Source organism: Piliocolobus tephrosceles, chromosome 8 (genome assembly GCF_002776525.5).
Source record: "Piliocolobus tephrosceles isolate RC106 chromosome 8, ASM277652v3, whole genome shotgun sequence".
Taxonomy (NCBI): Eukaryota; Metazoa; Chordata; class Mammalia; order Primates; family Cercopithecidae; genus Piliocolobus; species Piliocolobus tephrosceles.
Genome location: NC_045441.1, coordinates 95,712,936 through 95,736,328, shown reverse-complemented (window position 1 = coordinate 95,736,328; position 23,393 = coordinate 95,712,936). Strand labels below are relative to the sequence as shown.

The window sequence follows — 23,393 nt, the reverse complement described above, 5'->3', positions numbered from 1 at the left end:
TTCTTAAAAAATAAAACTTTAAAATTAAAAATATAGTTTCACAGTCAACTTATCTGAAACCCTTGGAGCCAAATATGTTTTGGAATTTAGATTCCTTTTAAAAAAAGACATCATTAGGTGGTTCTTTTGGTAAATTGGAATTATGACAACATGATTTCATCCCATGATTTCTTTATTTTATCCAAAAAGATATATGACTCATATAATCTCCATTTTTCTCTATTACTATTAGGAATTCTTCAGGTCATACCCAGGTTGTTGAAGTTTCTTTCTATGCTGTGGCTTTTGAGATCATAAAGGAGATGTCATTTTTTGTTCCCCTTAATTTATTGACTGATATATTGCCCTAATATCAGAATATTATTTTTAAGAAAATGTCTTCTGCCTGCAGCACTTGGAGAGACGTAGCTCGTGCAAATGAAAATGTCGCCCTGGCTGAAAAAATGAACAGAGCAGTGACATGTTACAATTTCAGACTTCAGAAATCTGTATTTCATCACTGGCACTCTTACATGGAAGACCAGAAAGAAAAACTTAAAAGTAAATTCTTACTTAGTAGCAATTACTTTTTGTATCCATTTATTGAAATAATAAAAAAACTAACAGTTAAGCATACTTTGTATACTTAAGAGAACCTGTCTTTTTTATGTCTAGACAATTGTCATGAAATGAAGGTAGAGCTGCTAATTTAAAAATACTTAATGAAATTTGTCTCAAAGGATTTTATTTTAATAGAAAACAGACATATTTAAAATAACATCTTGTGTGCATTTGTGTGTATGTATACATGAATAGAAATAGAATCTACTATGAGCTTTTTTATGTAATAGAGAGCTGGGTGGGTTCCAAATAATATGGACAGGTACCAAAACTGACTATTTTTGTAAGGAGGTTTATGCTTTTTACAAATATTACATTTAATGTATATATGATGAAACTTAAAAATAAAAATTATTTTCTCTTAAGACCTTGGGGGTTATACTGAGTGAGTGGGAGGTACATTAATGTGATCCATGCCTACTCAGTATAACCTGCAAGAGCTCTTGTCTTCCGGTTAGATTGTTTTGCAGCTCTCCTGATAATAACTTGTTTATGGCTGTTGCAAACCAGAGAATCATTTCTTTTTGACTGGCTGTGGTTGGTATCTCAGTTAGAATGGACCCTCTGAAGATTTTAACATTAGTGTAATGAAGGGTTAGGAACTGGTTAATCATAGGACATAAAATTAAATTCAGAGGCGTCGGATCTAAATGCTACCTTATGACTGTATTTCTTATGAAAAAGTTTAAAAGTTCTGGTTTTACAAAGAACAACCTTGGTTTAAAAAAGAGAAATGATACGTCTTGACATTTCTATTGCAGCTATTACATCTTAATTTCTAAGGGCACAGGTGATGTTTCCAGGTTAATAAAGTCTCGAGAGTACTAATGCTATCAAAAGTAATTAATTTCAAGTGTAAATAAAACCAAACAAAAATGATCAGATGTGACATTGGCTCATATTATAAACATGATAGAATATTAAATCACTTTGTGTTTTTTGGAAACAGCTATAACTATTAATATATACAGTAATCTAGTAAATTTTCTTCAGATACGCTATTGCGGATACAGCAGATCATCTATTGTCACAAGCTGTCCATTATCCTAACAAAATGGCGGAATACAGCAAGACTTAAGAGTAAAAAGAAAGAACATGAGCTGGTATTGTATATTGAAACAATTTTTTTAAGAATCTGGATTTTTCAGTTATATTCATGTTGCCTCAAATAATAATGCTGTGTGTGGAAAATACTAAAATCCTGAATATTATCTACTTTTGAAGGGATTCTTGCTTTTTTTAAATTTTTTTATTTTTTTGAGACAGAGTTTTGCTCTTGTTGTCTAGGCTGGAGTGCAATGGCGTGATCTTGACTCACTGCAACCTCTGCCTCCCAGGTTCAAGCGATTCTCCTGTCTCAGCCTCCCAGGTAGCTGGGGTTACAGGCGCCTGCCGCCACACCCAGCTAATTTTTTTTTGTTTTTAGTAGAGATGGGGTTTCACCATGTTGGCCAGGCTGGTCTTGAACTCCTGACCTCAGGTGATCTGCCCGCCTCGGCCTCCCAAAGTGCTGGGATTACAGGCGTGAGCCACTGTGTCTGGCTGGGATTCTTGTTCTTTAACTTAATAATTTAAAATTTACTTCAGCTATTAGTATATCATTACTTAATATTGGTTTAGTATGTTCAAAGTAACACTATGATCAGACATAGAAACATGCTGGATTTTTTTTTTCTGTAGTTACATTATTTAGTAGGAGATATTTTATTAATATTCTTTGAAATACAAAGTAAGGGTAAATAGGAAAGAGAATGTGGGGTGAAGTTAAATCCCCTTCTTTTGTGGTTGCCCCATGGATCAATGCCCCCACTCGCCTGAATTTGGTTCAGATGTTGAGACCAACAATAGCACACATGCAGCAAAAGAGTATGAGGAGATTTATTACTTATGTATGCTTAAAACAGTGCTAGAGCCTGCGCTGAGCGTTAAGCATCTTAAAGGTTACTTGAGATGCTCTCTAGAAGTTTATAATGTATAGGTTTTGAGCTGGTGGTCTTTTATGCTGTCCTGTAGGCTTTGCCTCTTGCACGCTACCTTCTCAGTGTTACCAGTGAAACAGCTCTACTTTGGGTACCTAACACTATATTAGTCTGCTCATTCAGTGTTTTCCACCACTCTGTATATTAAGCTAGTGTTTTGATCACTACCCTCTATGCCTGATCACTGATTGTCTAATAGTGAAGTAGGTAACAGTACATGACCAGTCCGCCCCTGTACACCCGCTTCAGCTAAACATCCCTGAATATAAAAATTAGCCAGGCATGGTGGCAGGCCCGTGTAATCCCAGCTACTTGGAAGGCTGAGTCAGGAGAATCTCTTGAACCCTGGAGGTGGAGGTTGCAGTGAGCCGAGATCACGCCACTGCACTCCAGCCTGGGCAACAAAAGCAAAACTCCTTCTCAAAAAACAAACAAACCAAAAATCCCTGAGAGCAGGCAGTGTTGTTCTCTTAGTAGTCTCTGCATGCTGAGCATGATGTTTTGCACACAGTTGATATACATTAATATATATAATGTATATTATATATACTATAATAATATTATCGTTAAGATATATGTGTATTATATAGTTAATTGTGTGTTTAGAGAACTTTTTTTCTAGATACATGATTTATTGACCTAACAATCATTCTACATTCCCTTAAATGGAGTGAGGCTGGCAAGTGTATGCTGGGAGCAGAGGCAGGAAACACCTGTGTGTCAAGTGCTCCACATGTGTTCTTCCTCAGGCTCTAATATGTGTGTGTATACACACACACACACACACACATAAATACACACATATATATTACATCAATATATATTACCCCAATATTGTGTGTATATGTTTGTGACTGAAATACTTACTACCTTTGTTTATTACACAGTTTTCAGAAGTGTATCAAGAGTTAAAATGGGGACTTCCTGTGATGATAAATTTGGCAATTTCCCAAATACATTACTTCTGACTTCCCTTTTTTGTTATCCGTATGTTAATCACCTTCACTCCATGCACCAATTACCAGTTTTATCATTGCCAGAGCCTTGACTTTGTGGTCCTCACTTCCTCATCTTTGAAAGAGGAGACTAGATCAGCCTTTCAAGGTGGCTGCCTGTGCCAGTGTTTTATGACAACTAATGGAAATGATCTGTAATACTTTGGTGGTTCAGAGAATGTTAAACATGCTTATGAAAAATTATAGTTTGTGTGGTAATGATGACAATCATAAATAATGTTTAATTTGTTCTAGTGTCAAGCACTGTGCTTTATGTCTGTCACCTCTCTTGATCATTACAGCAATTCCATGGAATTTTAAAATTATTTTCATTGCAGATATTAAAACATGAACTTCAATTGAAAAAATGGAAAAATAGGTTAATACTCAACAGAGCTGCTGCAGAAGAATCCAGTTTTCCTGAACAAAGTTCTTCTGAAGGCTCTCTTGTAGATGAGACTCTAAAATGTGACATTTCACTGTTACCTGAAAGAGCAATATTACAGGTTTGTATGAATACACTATACATTATATACTATAATCTGCCAGGTGTGGTGGTGCGTGCCTGTAATCCCAGCTACTTGGGAGGCTGAGACAGGAGAATTGCTTGAACCCAGGAGGCGGAGGTTGTAGTGAGCTGAGATGGTGCCATTGCACTCCAGCCTGGGCGACAACAGCAAAACTCCATCTCCAAAAAAAAAAAAAATATATATATATATACACACACACACACACACTATAATCCTACTCTTGATGTATTGCATTCAGTTAGAATAAGGTTATTTTTGCCCATTATTTCTTCCTTTACAAATTACCTGTTCCTATCTTGTCTGTTTTTACATTGTAATTCCTATAATTTTCTTATTGGTTTGTAATAGCTCTTTATATTGGCAATATTAGCCCTTTGGAATATATTTGGAGATGTTTTCCCCCACACTTGATGTTTGCTTTCAGTGTTGCTTGTGGAATCTTTTGGTGACAGAATTTTTTTTTTGAGATGAAGTTTCACTCTTGTTGCCCAGGCTGGAGTGCAATGGTGCAATCTTGGCTCACTGCAACCTCCGCCTCTTGGGTTCAAGCGATTCTCCTGCCTCAGCCTCGAGTGTAGCTGGGATTACAGGTGCCCACCACTACGCCCAGCTAATTTTTTCTATTTTTAGTAGAGATTGGGTTTCACCATATTGACCAGGCTGGTCTCGAACTCCTGACCTCAGGTGATCAACACACCTTGGCCTCCCAACGTGCTGGGATTACAGGTATGAACCACCGCGCCCGGCTGATGACAGAAATGTTATATCTTTGTGTAATAAAGTCTGTCATCTTTGCCCTAATTATTTCTCTCTCCCTCTCTCTTTAACTTTTATTTTAGGTTCAGGGAGTACATGGGAAGGTTTGTTATATGTAGGTAAATCGCGTGTCATAGGAGTTTGGTGTACAGATTTATTTTGTCTCCCAGGTTATAAGCCTGGTATTCAATAGATACTTTTCTGATCCTCACCATCCTCCCATTCTCTACCGTCAAGTAGATCCTGCTGTCTGTTCCTTTCTTTGTGTCCATATGTACTCAGAAGTTTGGCTTCCACTTGTAAGTGAGAATGTGCAGTATTTGGTTTTCTGTCCCTGTGTTAGTTTGCTTAGGATAATGGTCTCCAGCTCCATCCATGTTGCTGCAAAGGACATGATCTCATTCTTTTTTATGGCTGCATAGTATTTCAATGTGTGTGTGTGTGTGTGTGTGTGTGTGTGTGTGTATACACACACACACACACACACACATACACACCACATTTTAAAAAATCCAGTCTACTGTTGATGGGCATTTAGGTTGATTTCCTATCTTTGCTATTGTGAATAGTGCTGTGATATCCATATGCATGAATGTGTCTTTATGGTAGAATGATTTATATTCCTTTGGGCATATACCCAATAATGGGATTGTTGGGTTGAATGGCAATTGTGTTTTATGTTTTTTGAGAAATCGCTAAACTGCTTTCCACAATGGCTGAGCTAATTTACATTCCCACCAGCAGTGTGTAAGCATTGGCTTTCTCTGTAACCTTGCCAGTATCTGTTATTTTCTGACTTTTTAATAATAGCTGTTCTAACTGGTGTGAGATTTACATTTCTCTAATGATTAGTGATGTTGAGCATTTTTTCATATGCTCATTGGTTGCGCATATGTCTTCTTTTGAGAAGTGTTTGTGTGCTTTGCCCACTCTTTTAATGTTGTTGTTTTTTTCTTGTAAATTTAAGATCCTTATAGATTCTGGATATTAGACTTCGGTTGGATGTGTAGTTCACAAATGTTTTATCCCATTCTGTAGGTTGTCTGTTTATTCCGTTGATAGTTTCTTTTGCTGGTAGAAGCTCTTTTGTTTAATTAGGTCCCATTTGTTAATTTTTGTTTTTGTTGCAATTGCTTTTGGCATCTTCATTATGAAATTTTTGCCAAGTTCTATGCCCAGAATGGTATTTCCTAGGTTATCTTCCAGGGTTGTTATAGTTTTAAGTTTTACATTTAAGTCTTGAATCTATATTGAGTTGATTTTTGTATGTGGTGTAAGGAGGGGGTCCAGTTTCAATATTCCGCATATGGCTAGCCAGTTATCCCAGTATCATTTATTGAATGAAGAGTTATTTCCCTGTTGCTTGTTTTTCTTGATTGTGTAGATGTATGGCATTGTTTCTGGGCTCTTTATTCTGTTCCATTTGTCTATATTTCCGTTTTTGTAACAGAACCGTGTTATTTTGGTTACCATAGCCTTATAGTATAGTTTGAAGTTGGGTAATGTGATGACTCCAGCATTGTTCTTTTCACTTAGGATTACCTTGGCTATTTGGGCCCTTTTGTGGTTCCATATGAATTTTAAAATAGTTTTTTTCTAATTCTGTGAAAAATGTCATTGGTAGTTTGATAGGCATAGCATTGAATCTGTAAATTGCTTTGGGCAGTATGGCCATTTTAACAATATTGATTCTTCCTATCCATGAGCATGGGCTGTTTATCCATTTGTTTGTGTCATTTGTGTTTTCTTTCTTTCAGTGTTTTGTAAATCTTGTTGTAGACATCTTTCACCTCCTTGGTTATGGCTGGTTATAGCTGTATTCCTATTTATTTTATCCTTTTTTTTGTGGCTGTTGTGAATGAAATTGAATTCTTAATTTGGCTCTCAGTGTGGATACAGAGTCTCACTCTGTCACCTAGGCTGGAGTGCAGTGGTGTGACTTTGGCGTAAGCAAACCTCTGCTTCCCGGGTTCAAGCGATTCTCATGCCTCATCCACCCAAATAGCTGGAATTACAGGCGTGGGCCACCAAACCCAGCTAGTTTTTGTATTTTTAGTAGAGACAGGGTTTAGCTATGTTGGCCAGGCTGGTCCGAACTCCTGGCCTCAAGTGATCTACCTGCCTCAGCCTCCCAAAGTGCTGGGATTACTGGCATGAGTCACTGTGTACAGCCAGTACAGTGATTTTGTATCCCGAAACTTTGTTGAAGTTGTTTGTCAGATTAAAGAGCTTTTGGGCAGAGATTATGGGGTTTTCTAAGCATAGAATCATATTGTCTGCAAACAGGGAGTTTGACTTTCTGTCTTCCTTTGAGTGTCTTTTATTTCTTTCTATTGCCTGATTTCTCTAGCTAGGTTGTCCAGTACTATGTTGAATAGGAGTGGTGAGAGAGGGCATCCTTGTCTTGTTCTGCTTTTCAAGGGAAATGCCTTCAGCTTTTGCCCGTTCAGTAGGATGTTGGCTGTGGGTTTTTCATGAATGGCTCTTATTATTTGAGGTATGTTCCTTCAGTGCCTAGTTTGTTGAGGGTTTTTAACATGAAGGGATGTTGAATTTTATTGAAAACCTTTTCTAAATCTATTGAGATGATTGTGTGGTTGTTTTTAGTTCTCTTTATGTGGTGTATCACATTTATTGATTTGTGTATGTTGAACCAACTTTGCATCTTAGGGATGACGCCTACTTGATCATGGTGGAAAAGCTTTTTGATATGCTGCTGGATTCGGTTTGCTAGTATTTTCTTGAGGATTTTTGCATCCATATTCCTCAAGCATATTGGCCCGAAGTTTTCTTTTTTTGTTGTATCTCTGCTGGGTTTTGGTATCAGGATAATGTTGGCCTTGTAGAATGAATTAGGGAGGCATTCCTCCTCCTCCTCAATTTTTTAGAATAACTTCAATGAGAATGGTACCAGCTCTTCATTATACATCTGATAGAATTCAGCTGTGAATCCAGCTGGTCATGGGCTTTTTCTGTTTGGTAGGCTTTTATTACTGATTTGATTTTTTTGTTTGAGACAGGATCTTGCTCTGTCACCCAGGCTAGAGTGCAGTAGTGTAATCATGGCTCACTGCAGCCTCAACCCCCCAGACTCAAGCAGTCCTCCCACCTCAGCCTCCAGGTAGCTGGAACTACAGGCATGTGCCACTATGCCTGGCTAATTTTTGTATTTTTCTGGTATAGAAAGGCCACTATGCCTGGCCTTTTTATAATCTTACTGTCATGGCTTACTGATTTGATTTTGGAACTCAGTATTAGTCTTTACAGGGATTCAATCTTCTTCCTGGTTCAATCTTTGGAGGTTGTATGTTTCCAGGAATTTATCCATTTCTTTTAGGTATAGAAGTGTTCATAATAATCTCTCAGGGATTTTTGTATTTCTGGGGGGATCAGTGATAATGCATCCTTTGCCATTTCTGATGGTGTTTATTTGGATCTTCTCTCTTTTTTTTTTTTAAATTAGTTTATCTAGCAGTCTACCTTGTATTATTAATTCTTTCAAAGAAAAAGCTCCTGGATTTATTGATTTTTGTATGGTTTTTTGCCTCTTAATTTCCTTTAGTTCATCTCTGACTTTGGTTATTTTTTGTCTTCTGCTAGTCTTGGGGTTCTTGTTTCTCTAGTTCCTCTAGTTGTGATATTAGGTTGTTAATTTGAGATCTTTCTAACTTTTTGATGTGGGTGTTTAGTGCTATAAACTTCCCTCTTAACACTGCTTTGGCTGTGTCCCAGAAATTCTGATATCTTGTATCTTTTTTCTCATTAGTTTAAAAGAATTTCTTGATTTCTGCCTTAATTTCATTATTTATCCAAAAGCCATTTAGGAGCAGGTTTTTAATTTCCATGTAATTGTATGCTTTTGATTGATAGTCTTAGCATTAATTTCTATATTTACTGCATTGTCTGAGAGCTTGATTGGTATGATTTTGGTTTTGGGGAATATGGTGAGGATTGTTTTATGCCCAATATGTGCAGTTGATTTTAGAGTATGGACCATGTGCAGATGTGAAAAATGTATGTTCTGTTGTTTTCAGATGGAAAGTTCTGTAGATTTATATTAGCTCCATTTGGTCAAGTGTTGAGTTCAGGTCCTGAATATTTGTGTTATTTTTCTGCTTCGATGATCTGTTCAATACTGTCATTGGAGGTATTCAAAGCTCCCACTATTATTGTGTAGTTATCTAAGTCTCTTTGTAGGTCTCTAGAAACTGGCTTTATGAATCTGGGTTGGGTGCATATATATTTAGGATAGTTGGGTCTTGTTGTTGAATTGAGTCCTTTACCATTATTTAATGCCCTTCTTTATCTTTTCTTGATCTTTGTTGGTTTGAAGTCTGTTTTGCATGAAATTAAAATAGCATCCCCTGCCTTTTTATGTTTTCTGTTTGCTTGGTAAATTTTTCTCCATCCCGTTACTTTAAGCCTATAGGTGTCACTGCATGGGTCTCTTTAAGACAGTATACCATTGGGTTTTGCTTTCTACTCTGTGCCTTTTAATTGGGGGCATTTAGCCCATTTACATTCAAGATTAGTATTGATACATGTGGATTTGATCCCGTCATCATGTTGTTAGCTGGTTATTATGCAGACTTGTTTGTGTGGCTGCTTTAGAGTATCACTGGTCTATGTATTTAAGTGTATTTTTATTGTGGCTGGTAATGGTCTTTCCTTTCCATATTCAGTGCTTTCTTCAGGACCTCTTGTAAGGCATGTCTCTTGGTAACAAATTCCCTTAGCATTTGCTTGTCTGAAAAGTATCTTATTTCTCCTTTGTTTAGGAAACAGCTTGGCTGGATATGAAATTCTTGGTTGAAAATTATGTTTTTTAAGAATGCTGAATATAGGCCCCCCAATCTCTTCTGGCTTGTAGGGTTTCTGCTGACAGGTCTGCTGTTAGCCTGATGAGGTTCCCTTAGCAGATGACCTGCCCTTTCTTTCTAGTTGCCTGTTTTTTTGTTTTTTTTTTTTTTTTGAGTTGGAGTTTTGCTCTGTCACCCAGGCTGGAGTGTAGTGGCACAACCTCGGCTCACTGCAACCTCCACCTCCCGGGTTCAAGCGATTCTCCCGCCTTAGCCTCCTGAGTAGCTGGGATTACAGGCACGTGCCACCACGCCCGGCTAATTTTGTATTTTTAGTAGCAATGGAATTTCTCCATGTTGATGAGGCTGGTCTCGAACTCCTGACCTCAGGTGATCCACCAGCCTTGGCCTCCCAAAGTGCTGGAATTACAGGCATGAGCCACTGCGTCCAGGCCTAGCTGCCTTTTTTCTTTTCATTTTGACCTTGGAGAATCTGATGATTATGTGTCTTGGAATGGCCTTCTTTAGTAGCATTTGTTCAGGGGTTCTCTCCATTTCCTGAATTTGAATGTTGGCCTCTCTGGCAAGATAGGGGAAATTTTCATGGACGATACCCTGAAATAATGTTTTCCAAGTTCCTTGGTTTCTCTCCCTCTCTTTTCTGTTTCAAGGACACCACTGAGTCATAGATTTGGTCTGTTTACATAATCTCATATTTCTTGGAGGTTTTGTTCATTATTCTTTATTGGTTTTTTCTTTATTTTCATCTGACTGAATTATTTAGGAGAGCCAGTTTTCAAGCTCGGAGATTCCTTCCTCAGCCTGGTTGATTCTGCTGTTAGTACCTACAAGTAGATTATTGTGTTTTTCACTCTATCAGATCAATTTCTTTCTTTCTTTTCTTTTCTTTTTTTTTTTTTTTTTGAGACAGAGTCTCACTCTGTCTCCCAGGCTGGAATCCAGTGGTGCAATCTTGGCTTACTGTAGCCTCCACCTCCTGGGTTCAAGTGATTCTCCCACCTCAGCCTCCCGAGTAGCTGGGATTACAGGCATGTGCCACCAAACCCGGCTAATTTTTTGTATTTAGTAGAGACGGGGTTTTGCCATATTGACCAGGCTGGTCTCAAACTCCTGACCTCAGGTGATCAACCCACCTCGGCCTCCCAAAGTGCTGGGATTACAGATGTGAGCCACCACGCCTGGCCTGTTTCTTTCTTACAATGGCCATTTGGTCTACCACCTCCTGTATTGTTTCATTATACTCCTTAGATTTCTTCGATTGGGTTTTAACTATCTCCTGTATATTGATGATCTTCATTCCTGTCCTTATTCTGTATTCTACATCTGACATCTCACCCATTTCAGCCTGGTTAGGAATCATTGCTAGGGAACTAGGGCAATTGTTTGGAGGTAAGAAGACACTGGCTTTTTGAGTTGCCAGAGTTCTTATACTGGTTCTTTCTCATTTGTGTGGGCTGATGTCTCTTTAATCTTTGAAACTGCTGTCTGTTGGATGGATTTTTTTGCTTTTTTCTTCTTTGATGCCCTTGGGGTTTGATTATAGAATAAGGTGGTCTGTTGACTGGCCTTGATTCTAGTATACTCCTGGATGTTGGAGGACCCCCCACCTCTGAATACTCTCTCCATGCCCATGTTTCTTTTGTTGGGTGTTCTGTTCCACAGGGCTCAATCAGGCAGGGGCTGCAGTTGGCATACAAGCCATATCCTTGCCAGATCAACCCTTGTCTTCTGTCTGTGTGCTTCCTGGGAAAACATGAGATTGCCGGGGAACACAGATTGTAGAGAGGAATGAAGCTGGGGACCAGCCTGTCTGGGCTCAGCATGGAACCAGGAGAACCACTGCAACATGGGAAAGAGTGAGTGGGTGAGCGCCCCCAGGGGGATTCATACTCTCCACAGGGACCTGTGCAAAACTGGGAATGGCAGAATCCCCTTAGTTTCCCCCTAAACCCCCCTACCGCACTATAGACTGAGGTGGAATTCAGGCGGAAGTGATACTGCTGGGTTGGAAGCTCTAGTGGGTGTGGCCCATTTGGCTATGAGAGGCAGGGGTGGGTGGAGTTGGCCACCCTGCCATCCAGGTGTTTCCAGGGCAATAGGAGGCTGCACTTCTCAGCAAATTCAAGCAGAAGTAGGATTGCTGGTCTATAGGCTGTAGCAGGCATGGCTTACCTGTCTGCTGGTGGTGGTGGTGGCTGGGGACGCTCACCCTGCCATCTGGGTATTTCCTGGGACAACAGGAAGCTCTGCCCGCTAGCTGAGTTCACATAGGAGTGGGAACATGGGTCCAAAACATCTAGCAGGCATTGTCTGCCTGGTTACCAGTGGCGGGAGTGGGTGGGGTTGCACACTCTGCCATCCAGGTATTTCCCGGGACAGCAGGAAGCTGTGCCCTGCATTCGAGTTCATACAGAAGCAGGACCGCTGAGCTGGAAGTTCTGGCACCTGGTTACCAGTAGTGGGGTGGGTGGGGTCATGGGCTCTGCCTGCCATCCAGGTGTTTCCTGGACCAACAGGAAGCTATGCCTTCTGGCTTAGTTCACACAGACGTTGGGCTGCTGGGCTGCAAGCTCTAGTAGGTATTGCCAGCCTGGCTACCAGTGGTGGGGGCAGGTGGGGACACCTGCCCTACTCTCCAGGTGTTTCCTAGGACAACAGGAGACTGCACCCCCCAGCTGAGTTCACACAAAAGTGGGACCACTGGGTTGCAAGCTCTAGCAAGTGTTGCCCACCGGGCTCCAAGTGGCAGAGGTGGGTTGGGTGGCTGGCTGAGTAAGGGCTGAAGTAGGACTGCTGGGCTGGAAACTGGTGCCTAGCCCTGTCCGGCAAGGAGGGGTGGAACAATTTTACTGCTTGCAGGTACTGCAACCACAGCCTCTGTTGGGGCTGTAGTGCTGGTGTTGGTCTGCTCCAGGGCCCAAACCTTGTAAAGGTCCCCTTGCACTAAGGAGTTGCCCCTCAAAAATGTCTGACTGGCTTTCTGCCTCAGTCTAAAGTGTGGTAGCAGGTTGTTGGGGGAAGCCGGGGGGATTCTCCCATTCCCAGTCTTGCACAAGTCCTTGTGAACAGTATGAATCCCCCTGGGGGCTCTCACCCACTCACCCTTTCTCATGTTGTAGTGGTTCTCCTGACTCCATGCTGAGCCCAGACAGCTGGTCCCCAGCTTCATTCCTCTCTGCAATCTGTGTTCCCCTGCTGCCTTGATGGATCGAATGTTGTTTCTCAGATGGTTGGCCTGCAGGGTCAGTGTTCACTAGCCCTTTTGTTTTCTCTCTGTGAGAGTGGTGTACATGAGCTGTTTCTAATTTGCCATCTTGGCCCCGTCACCTATTTGTCTTTTTAAATGTCATATTAGTATGTCATTCTTAGTTGTTTTTCTAAGCCATATCACACTCCTTCCTACACTCACGCAGCTATCTTTTTTTTTTTTTTTCCTGTGAACTCCTGTGCCTCTGACTGCTAATGTTCCTTTGTTAATCAGTGGCTGCTCTAGGATTTACAATATGCATTTTAGATAGCATGGACTATCTTCAAATAATGTTATGCCACTTTATATTAAAGGACCTAACAAGACTATGCTTTTATTTTCTCCCTCCTGTGCGTTGTGCTATTATTGTCATTTATTTTGCTTTTATAGATTTATAAACTCTACAATATAATTTATTTTTGCTTTAAATTGTCAATTATAGGCCAGGTGTGGTGGCTCACACCTGTAATCCCAGCACTTTGGGAGTCTGAGGTGGGCGGATCACCTGAGGTCAGGAGTTTGAGACCAGCCTGCCCAACATGGTGAAACCCTGTCTCTACTAAAAATACAAAAATTAGCTGGGCGTGTTGATGTGCACCTATAGTCCTGGCTACTCGGGAGGCTGAGGCAAGAGAATTTCTTGAACCCTGGAGGCGGAGGTTGCAGTGAGCCAAGATCGCACCACTGTACTCTAGCCTGGATTACAGAGCGAGTCTCCATCTCACAAAAGAAAAAAAAAATAGTCAATTACATTTTATCCAGCATACATTTTTCTGTTTTTAGCAATCTCAAACTTATAGGAAAGTTGCAAACACAGTACAAAGAACATTTTTTCCTGAATAATTTGAGAGTAAGTTACCGACACGATGCCTCATTAACCATGAATGTTATTGATGTATTTCCTATAAACAGGGCATGCTTTTACAGTTGACCATCAAAATCCTCCCAATTCAGGTTTCTTCAGTTGTCCCTAAATGTTCTAGCAAAAGGACCCTGTCCAGTTCATATGTTGCATTTGGTTGTCATGTCTCTTTGGCCTCCTTCAGTTTGGAATAGTTCCCCAATCTTTCTTTAATTTTCATACCCTGACATAAATATTAGGGAAGTTTTATTGTAGAATGTCTCTCAATTTGGACTTGTTTTATGTATAATATCTGCATGAGTAGACTAATGTTAGGTGTTTTTGTTAGAAAGATCATAGACATAGTCTCATGGCATCATCTCAGTGGCACAGGACTTGGATTTGGGCTGTTCACTTCTTCTTGGGCTCCATCTATCACCTGCCTTGGGCTCCAATACCCCACAATAAACCATGCCTCCTCAATTTGCCTTCCTTTTCCCACTTGGGCTCTGATATTTCACTCCAGGCCATTCCTCCTTGGAGACACCCTCCTCACCTTTCTTGAGCTCCAAACTCTGAGCCAGGATGGCCCACTGATTGGATACCCTCCTTTCCACACTTGTTCTGATATTCCTGCCCTGGGCCACTTCAGCTCCTCCCATACCCTTCATCTGGCATGGATGCCTACTCTGCTTGGCCCAACCTAATGACTTTAGGATTGAACTGTATGGGAAGGAGAAAGGAAAAGGGTAACAGAAGGTATTCAATTATTTTTTAGAGAAATTAAAACCCCAGAAAAACATATTTTGTATTTCTCCACAAATTGTTCATTTTTGGTACTCTTTCTTTTTCTTTAGATCTGAGTTTTCATCTGGAACTATTTTTCTTCAACATAAAGAACCTCCTTTAATATTTCTTGAAGCTCAAGTCTGTTATTGCTAAGTTTTCTCAGTTTCATTTTTCTGAAAAAACATTTTGCCTTTATTTATAGAATTCTAGGCTGACAGTTTTTTTTTTTTAAGTTTATTCATTCTATTTTAAGATACAATTCCATCATCCTCTGACTAGCATTGCTTTAAACTGGTTAGGGGCTAAATTTTTTTTCTGCTTTTGTAAGTAATGTGTCTTTTCTTCTTGTTGCTTTTAAGATTTCTGTCTTTATCATTGAGTTTTCAGCAGTTTGATTATGATGTGCCTTTATGTGATTTTCTTTATGCTTGTCCTATTTGGAGTTCATTGAGCTTCTTGGATCTGTGGGTTCATATTTGTAGCAAATTTAGAAAATTTTCAGCCATTATTTCTTATGCTATTTTTCTGTCTCCTTCCTCTTTTTTGGGACTCCAGTTATACAAATATTACATAACTTAGATAAGTTAGTATTGTCCCATAGGTCATTGAGTTTCTATTCATTTTTAGCCTTGTTTTTCTTTCTGTGCTTCATTTTGAATAGTGGTTATTGCTATTTCTTTAAGTTTAGTAATTTTTTAATGCAAGTGTCTGATACGCTATTAGACTATTCCAGTGAACTTTTAAATTACAGATATTATATTCATCTCTAGAAGTTTCCTTTGGTTCATTTTTAAAATCCCACTTCCCTTCTTTTTAAGTTCATTTTTTTCTTATATCCTTGAACATTTTTATAATAGGTGTTTTAAAGAATCTGTTTACTAATTCTGTTATCCTTGCAACTTCTCTGTGTTTCTATTTTTGACTTCTCTCTTAGTTATGTGTTGTGTTTTCCTACTTCTTTACAAATCGTTTTTTTTTATTACATGTTGGATAATCTTATAGGTTATATTGTTTTCTTTTTTTAAACAATAAAAATATATAATTGATATTATTATAATTACAAAGGATATGCTTCTAGTAATGTCACTGAAAGCAGATATCGAAATTCATTACCAGGAGTACTTTGCTGTTGAATGGTTCCTGTGCCATACAAAGATAAGATGGAGTCTTTGGAAAGTTGTTTCTTTGCCACTTCTTCTGATTTTGTAGTTTGCTCAGTGAATAAATCTAGATCTCCAGATGTTACTGTAGACAGGGTTGCAGCTGCTGGTGCAGAGGATGTCCCCTGAGCTGGGGGCATGACAGTTGCAGGTAAGGGATTAGAAATCATCGGTCTGAAGATGTCCAGATCGTCATTCAGGGGTGGTACTGTTGTGTTCCCATTGGTCACTGGTGCCACAGCAGGGCCATCAAGTCCTAAAAGATCCACAGTGGGCTCTGCAGCTTTTTTAGGGCTGGTACTGGTTTTAGGCTCCAGTTGCTGTTCTTCTTTCTTCTGCATCTTTTCAGTTGTAAGTGGTTTTGCCAGCTTTTCTGGCTCCTTTTCTCTCTTTTTCTCTTCCTTTTTTTTTTTTTTTCCTTTTCTTTATTTGTAATAGATGTGGCATTTTTATCGTAGTATTTCTTCTTTTCATATTTATCTCTAATGAAAAATTCCACTGCTTGATCTGTCTGTGGTCTCCAAAAGTTCCCTGGAAGATTGGCTTCATAGAGTAGTCTTGCTTTAGTATTTCCCATATCTTGCATGCACTTTGGCCTCCCAGTCGGCGCAGTACTTGTCCTCCTCGCTCAGAAGCTTGGATAGGATGAGCTGGTGCTGCTCGTTCAGGTTCTGAGCCTTTTCCCGGCAGGAGCGCGCCGGCATCTCCGCAGTGGGGCGGGGAGCCCAGGGCAGCTACGGCGGCGGCGGACGCTGGCTGGAGCCGGGCAGAGGGAGCGCACCTGGCGCCGCCGGGACCGCGGGCTGGCTTAGCTCCGGAAGCGGCGGCGGCGGCAGCAGCAGCAGCAGCTGAAACAGGGGGAGGGGCAGCGGTGGTAGCGCCGACGTGTCCCGCCTCCTTGCCCGGCGGGCCCGCAAACACCACCCGAGCCGGCGAGGTAGGTTATGTTGTTGAGTGTCTAAATGTTGTCTTTCTTTGAAGAGAGTTGAATTTTGTTCTGGTAGTCAATTTACTTTGAAGATAAGTTTAATATTTTCCATTTATATTTAAGCATTTTAAGGGAAAATCTAGAGTAACTTTCACACTAAGGCTAGTTTATCTCTGTTTCTATCATGTGACATTTCTGGGTCTTTATTGAATGTCCCAAGTATTCAATGACACATCTCCAATTTGGTTTGTTTTAACTTACAAATTTCTTTCTTTCTTTTTTTTTTTTTTTTGAGACGGAGTCTCGCTCTGTCGCCCGGGCTGGATCTCAGCTCACTGCAAGCTCCGCCTCCCAGGTTCACGCCATTCTCCTGCCTCAGCCTCCCGAGTAGCTGGGACTACAGGTGCCCGCCACCTCGCCCGGCTAGCTTTTTGTATTTTTTAGTAGAGACGGGGTTTCACAGTGTTAGCCAGGATGGTCTCGATCTCCTGACCTCGTGATCCGCCCGTCTCGGCCTCCCAAAGTGCTGGGATTAGAGGCTTGAGCCACCGTGCCCGGCCTAACTTATAAATTTCTAAATCCTGTATGAACTATACTAGTGACTCAGCTTATAGGTCCCTGGTATATGTTTTATCCCCTGGTAGATATTTTTTGTTCAGCTTCATGGTATCTCACTCTGTGCATACACAGCTTCGAATACAGTCAAAGACTCAAGAAGATCCATATGTGTATTTCTCAAGCTCTCATTCTGTGTAGCTCCCACTTTTCTGCCCTAAAATTCATTCCAGCCGCCTCAACAAACTTGAACTCCGAGATCTGTCTTCTTGGCTTAGTGAGACTATCTGGCATCCTTTCTTTTCTTTTCTTTTTTTTTTTTATTATACTTTAAGTTCTAGGGTACATGTGCACATCTGGCATCCTTTCTACCATAAGTAGCTAATATGCGTCCCCAAGTAGTAAACCTGGGCTATCATGGATCTTATGTCATTTTTCCCCCTTCTTTTGGAGATCACAGTACTGTGCTGCCTTGTTATCCAACATCTAAAAGCAGTTGTTTCATATATTTTTTCCATTTTTTATATTTTATATTGGGAAAGAGAGCCTAGTACCAGTTACCTTGTAGGTGACTGTCTATAGTTTTCTGAACTTGCATGGTAGCCAACTTCAGCCATAATGGTTTCTGATTATCCTATGGTTCTCTCTTTTTTTTTTTTTTTCAGTTTCTTACAGAGTTTGTCTACACTCTTATTCTGAACTGAATGTTGTGTCCCCTCAAAATTCACATGTTGAATCCCTGGTCCTCAATGTATTATATTTGAAGACAGGGCCTGTGGAGAGTTGATAAAAAATTAAATGAGGTTAAAAGGATGGGTCTCTAATCCAGTAGAACTGGTGCCTTTTTAAGAAGAGAGACACCAGAGCTCGCTCTCTGCCATATGAGGATGCAATGAGAAGGTGGCTTTCTGCAAATCAAGAAGAGGGCCCACAGCAAGAAATGAATTGACCAGTATTCTTTATTTTGGACTTCATAGCTTCCAGAACTGTGAGATATATTTCTTTTGATTAAGCAATCCAGTTTGTGTTTTTTTGTTTTTTTGTTTTTTGTTTTTTTTTTTTAATGGCAGCCTAAGCAGACTAAAACAACTCTTTAATTTTCATCATGCTAAATCCCCCACTTCACTGCCCTTTGCCTTTACTTTCCATCCTTCTTCACTGAGAAAATATATGCCCATCAGGTAGGAACTCCTTCAGCTTGCTTTCTTACTTCCTTCCTCAATCCTGTTTTTCTGATCTCCCTACCCTGTTTTCAGATGTACTTTCATCTGTACCTACTTTTGCTTCCTTTTCTGTTCTCAAGAAATTTTGCCTATATAATGTGTGGTATTGCTTTTATTTAATTCCTGCCATAGGTAGTGATATTATTTACTTTTGGGCCGTTATTAATATCAGTTCTGAGTAAATGAATTGTGGTTGACAGAAAGCTGTATAATTAACTTTAAATACAAGATTATTTGTCAATATAATTTTTGTTGCCTTTTAACCAAGGTACTAAATTGTCGACACATACCGAATCATACCTGGAGGTCTAGGACTATGTTCCTTGATTTACAGGCATATGTAAAATATTTAGCAAGTAAGTGAATATATTGTAAGATTTAAGAAATTAGCAAGTTATTTGAAGGATTAACGTCTTCAAACTGGCAGAGTAGAACCAATCTGGCTTCACTCTCCCCCTCAGAAAATGAGCACCAGGATTATCACCATCAGTATCCCAGAACTCAGGTCTGAGGCTGAGTTGATCCCTGGGTGTACAAAGAAATGAAAAACTCTCAGCAGACAGTAAGAGAAATGGACTTCTCTGTGATGCACTCCTCTGATTTACCAGGGACCATGCAGAAAATTCCTCTGCAACTCAATTTCCACACTGGAAAAAGTGAAATTGAGGTAGCCAGCCAGCCTCCCCACTGTCTTGAGTTTCTTTGCAGGAAAACTGTTCTTGTGAAGGAACAAGAAGCATAGTGAGTGCCTGTAGGGAGAAAAACCCCTGAGAGCAGTTTAGAGACAAAGAGCAACCTCAGCCCTTGAAATTCTGCTCTTTATCTTAGCAAAAGGAGACACTAAATCAGAGTGGCTGTTCAGCAGCACCATGCTCTAAGAGGCACACTGCATGGATCCTCTGGGCACAAACCTCTAGCCAGTGTTCTTCTCACACAGTTGGAGTGTTCCCTCTGGGGCCTCCTCCACCAACCTATGATGGGCAACACTCTGAACGTTTGTGAGAACTGAGGCAAACCTGGATGGACTTACAGCACCATCTAGTGCTGAAAAGGAGGTAGCAATCTAGCATTAATGGAACTCAACAGGCAAACTGCAAAGAACCTCCAAGCAAACATACCTTAGAAAAAGCAAAACAAGCTAGACAGCAGTTTATAAATTTATCAGAGAAATTTAACAAGGATATTAAAAGTTTTTTAGTGTTTTAAAAACTCAAACAGAAGAGATGGGCATGGTGGCTCAGGCCTGTAATCCCGGCACTTTAGGAGGCCAGGGTGGGTGGATTACCTTAGGTCAGAAGTTTGAGACTAGCCTGGCCAACATGGTAAAACCTCATCTCTACTAAATAAAAAAAATAGCCAGGTGTTACACGTGCCTGTAATCCCAGCTACTTAGGAGGCTGAGGCACAAGAATCACTTGGACCCAGGAGGTGGAGGTTGCAGTGAGCTGAGATCTGGGCCACATTCCATTCCAGTCTGGCCACAGAGTGAGACTCTGTCTCAAAACAAACAAAAACAGCCAGGTGCGGAGGCTTATGCCTGTAATCCCAGCACTTTGGGAGGCCGAGGCGGGCGGATCACAAGGTCAAGAGTTCAAGACCAGCCTGACCAACATGGTGAAACCCCGTCTCTACTAAAAATATAAAAATTAGCCAGGTATGGTGGTGTGCACCTTTAATCCCAGCTACTGAGGAGGCTGAGGCAGGAGAATTGCTTGAACCCAGGAGGCAGAGGTTGCAGTGAGCTGAGATCACACCGCTGCACTTTAGCCTGGGCAACAGAGTGAGACTCCATCTCAAAAAAAAAAAAAAACCCAAAACAACAACAACAACAACAACTACACTTAAACAGAAATCCTGGAACTGCAAAATGTGTTTGCTGCACTAAAAACTTAATTAGAGGCTCTCAATAGCAGAATGGATCAAGCAGAGAAAAGAATCAGTGAGTTCAAAGACAGGCAATGTGAAAATATGCAAAGGAGAAAAAAGAAAAAGAATGAAAAGGAATGAAGAATGCCTACAAGATACAGAGAATAACCTCTAAAGAGCAAATCTAAGAGCGGTTGACATTCAAAGGGAGTTGAGAAAGAGCAGCGGTTAGGAAGATTATTTAAAGAAATCATAACAGAAAACTTTTCAAACCTAGAGGAAGATATAAATATCCAAGTGAGGAAGGTCAGAGATCACCAAATAGATTCAACCCAATTAAGACTACCCCAAGGCGTGTAATAAACTCTTAAAGGTCAAGGTCAAAGAGGATTCTAAAAGCAGCAACAATAAAGAAGGAAATAACACATAAAGGAGGTCTGATTTGTCTGGAAACAGCAAACAGTGGAAACCTTATAGACCAGGAGGGAGTGGCACAACATATTCAAATTGCTGAAGGAAAAAACCGCTAAATGAGAATACTGCATTCAACAAAAGCCTTCTTTCAAACCTGTAGGAGAGTCTTTCCCAAACAAAAGCTTAGAGAATTCATCGACACCAAAGGCATCTTAACAGGGAATGCTAAAGGAAGTTCTTCAATCTGAAAGAAAAGGACACTAATGTGCAAAAAGAAAACAGTTAAAGGTGTAGAACTCACTGGCAAAAGTAAGCATTCAGACAAATTCAAAATCTTCTAATACTGTGTCATGATGTGTAATCCACTCATCTCTAGTATGAAGCCTAAAAAATCTATTGAAAATAATAACTATAGCAACTTGTTAAGATATAGACAACATAAAAATATGTGAATTCAGACAACAAAAAATCAAAATATGTGGTAGATTGAGTTAAAGTGTAGGGTTTTAAAGTTTTTCCTTTGTTTCTTTGTGATCAAAGTTCGGTTGTAATCTGTTTAAAATAACTTGCTATTTCTATAAGATGTTTTTGGTAATTCTCATGGTAACTACAAAACTAAAACCTATAATAGATACACTAAAAATAAATAAATAGATACACTAAAAAAGGAAGAAAGGAGAGACCAGTGTGGCCAACAGAGCAAGACTCTGACTCTATTTTTTCAATTAAAAAAAAAAAGAATGATTTAAAAATAAAAAATAAAAAACTAAAGTTGCTTTTGTTATTTCTAGTTTTATTCCATTGTGACCAGAAAAGATACTTGATATAATGTCAACTTTTTGAATTTTTTGAGACTTGGTTTATGTCCTAATATATGGTCTATCCTGGAGAATGCTTCACATGCTAAAGAAAACATTGTATATTCTCTAGTAGTGAGATGAAATGTTCTGTAAATGTCAGTTAGGTCCATTGGTCTAGGGCGTAATATCACTCCAATGTTGCTTTGTTGATTTTCTGTCTGCATGATTTGTCCATTACTGAGAGTGGGGTGTTGAAGTCCCCTACTATTATTGTATTGCAATCTAGCTCTCCCTTTAGATCTATTAATGTTTGCTTTACATATTTGAGTGTTCCAATATTGGGTGCATATATATTTACAATTGTTATATCTTCTTACTGAGTTGATTCCTTTATCCTTATACAGTGACCTTCTGTGTCGCTTTTTACAGTCTTCGACTTGAATCTATTATATCTGATATAAGCATAGCTACTCCTGCTTTTTTTTGGTTTCCAATTACTTGAAATATTGTTTCGTTGTTGCTGTTGTTTTTGGACAGGGTCTCACTCTGTTACCCAGGCTGAAGTGCAGTGGCACGATCATAGCTCACTGAAGCCTCAACCTCCTAGGATAATGCTGGCCTCATAGAATAAGTTTGAAAATATTCCCTCCTCTTCAATTTCTTGGAATAGTTTCAATAGAATTGGTATTAACTATTCTTTAAATATTTGGTAGAAGTCAGCAGTGAAGCCATCAGATCTGGCTTTCCTTTAATGGGTCACTTTATATTACTGCTTTAATCTCATTACTTGCTATGGGTCTGTTTGGGTTTTCTATTTCTTCGTGGTTCAATCTTGATAGGCTGCATGTATCTAGGAATATAACCATTTCTTCTATGTTTTGTAATTTGTTGGCACAGATGTTCACAACAGTCTCTAATGATCCTTGGTATTTCTATGGTATCAGTTGCAATGTCTCATGTTTTGTCTCTGATTTTATTTGGGTCTTCTTTTTTTCTTAGTCTAACTAAAGTTTTGTCCATTTTACCTTTTCAAAAAAACCCAACTTTTTGTTGTGTTGCTCATTTGCATTTTTTCAGTCTTAATTTATTTCTGCCCTGATCTTTATTATTTCCTGTCTTTTACTAATTTGGGGTTTGCTTTGTTCTTCTTTTCTAGTTTCTTGAGGTGCATCATTAGGTTATTTGAAATGTTTCTACTTTTTTGATATAGGCATTTATTGCTATAAACTTTCCTCTTGGCTCTGATTTTGCTGTATCCCATAGATTTTGGTACGTGTTCATCAGTAGATGAATGGATAAAGAAAATGTGGTATATGTACACAGTAGAATATGATTTGGCATAAAAAGAAGGAGGAAATTCTGTCATTTGCAGCAATATGGATGGAACTGAAGGTCATGTTAAGTGAAATAAGCCAGGCACAGAAAGACAAATATCACATGTTCTCACTCATTGTGGGAGCTAAAAACGCGGATCTCATAGAGGTAGAGGATATATTGGTGGTTACCAGAGTTTGGGAAAAGTAGGGAGTATGGGGGAATAGAGAGTGGTTAGTTAATGGGAACAAAAATACAGTTAGATGGAGTAAGAATTAGTGTTTGATAGTAAAGTTGGGTGACTATAGTTAATAATTTATTATATATTTTAAAATAGCTAGAAGAATTGGAGTCTTCCCATAAAAAGATAAATGTTGGAGGTGATTAATATCCCAGTCACCCTGATTTGATCATTACACATTGTATGCATGTATTAAAATATCACATGTGCCCTCAAAATATGTACAACTATTATGTATCAATTTTAAAAAAGAAATTACTTCATGGTGTCCTAATCCAATGTTAAGAAAGATGGTGCAAATCTATAATAAAAGCATGAATGTTTTCCTCAGGCCA

The 23,393-nt window shown here is 39.5% G+C and overlaps 1 protein-coding gene and 1 pseudogene across 1 annotated transcript in view; one reads left to right on the top strand and one right to left on the bottom strand.

Moving 5' to 3' along the window:
• The window catches only part of FBXL13 (F-box and leucine rich repeat protein 13), a 277,980-nt gene that overhangs the window by 44,812 nt on the left and 209,775 nt on the right, over window positions 1–23,393 (top strand). Inside the window, exons 5-7 of the mRNA XM_023192514.2 lie at window positions 392–540; window positions 1,594–1,703; window positions 3,913–4,080. Coding sequence (XP_023048282.2) covers window positions 392–540; window positions 1,594–1,703; window positions 3,913–4,080 — 427 coding nt within the window. The remainder of the gene's footprint in view (window positions 1–391; window positions 541–1,593; window positions 1,704–3,912; window positions 4,081–23,393) is intronic.
• Window positions 15,401–16,524, bottom strand: LOC111526680 (annotated as a pseudogene).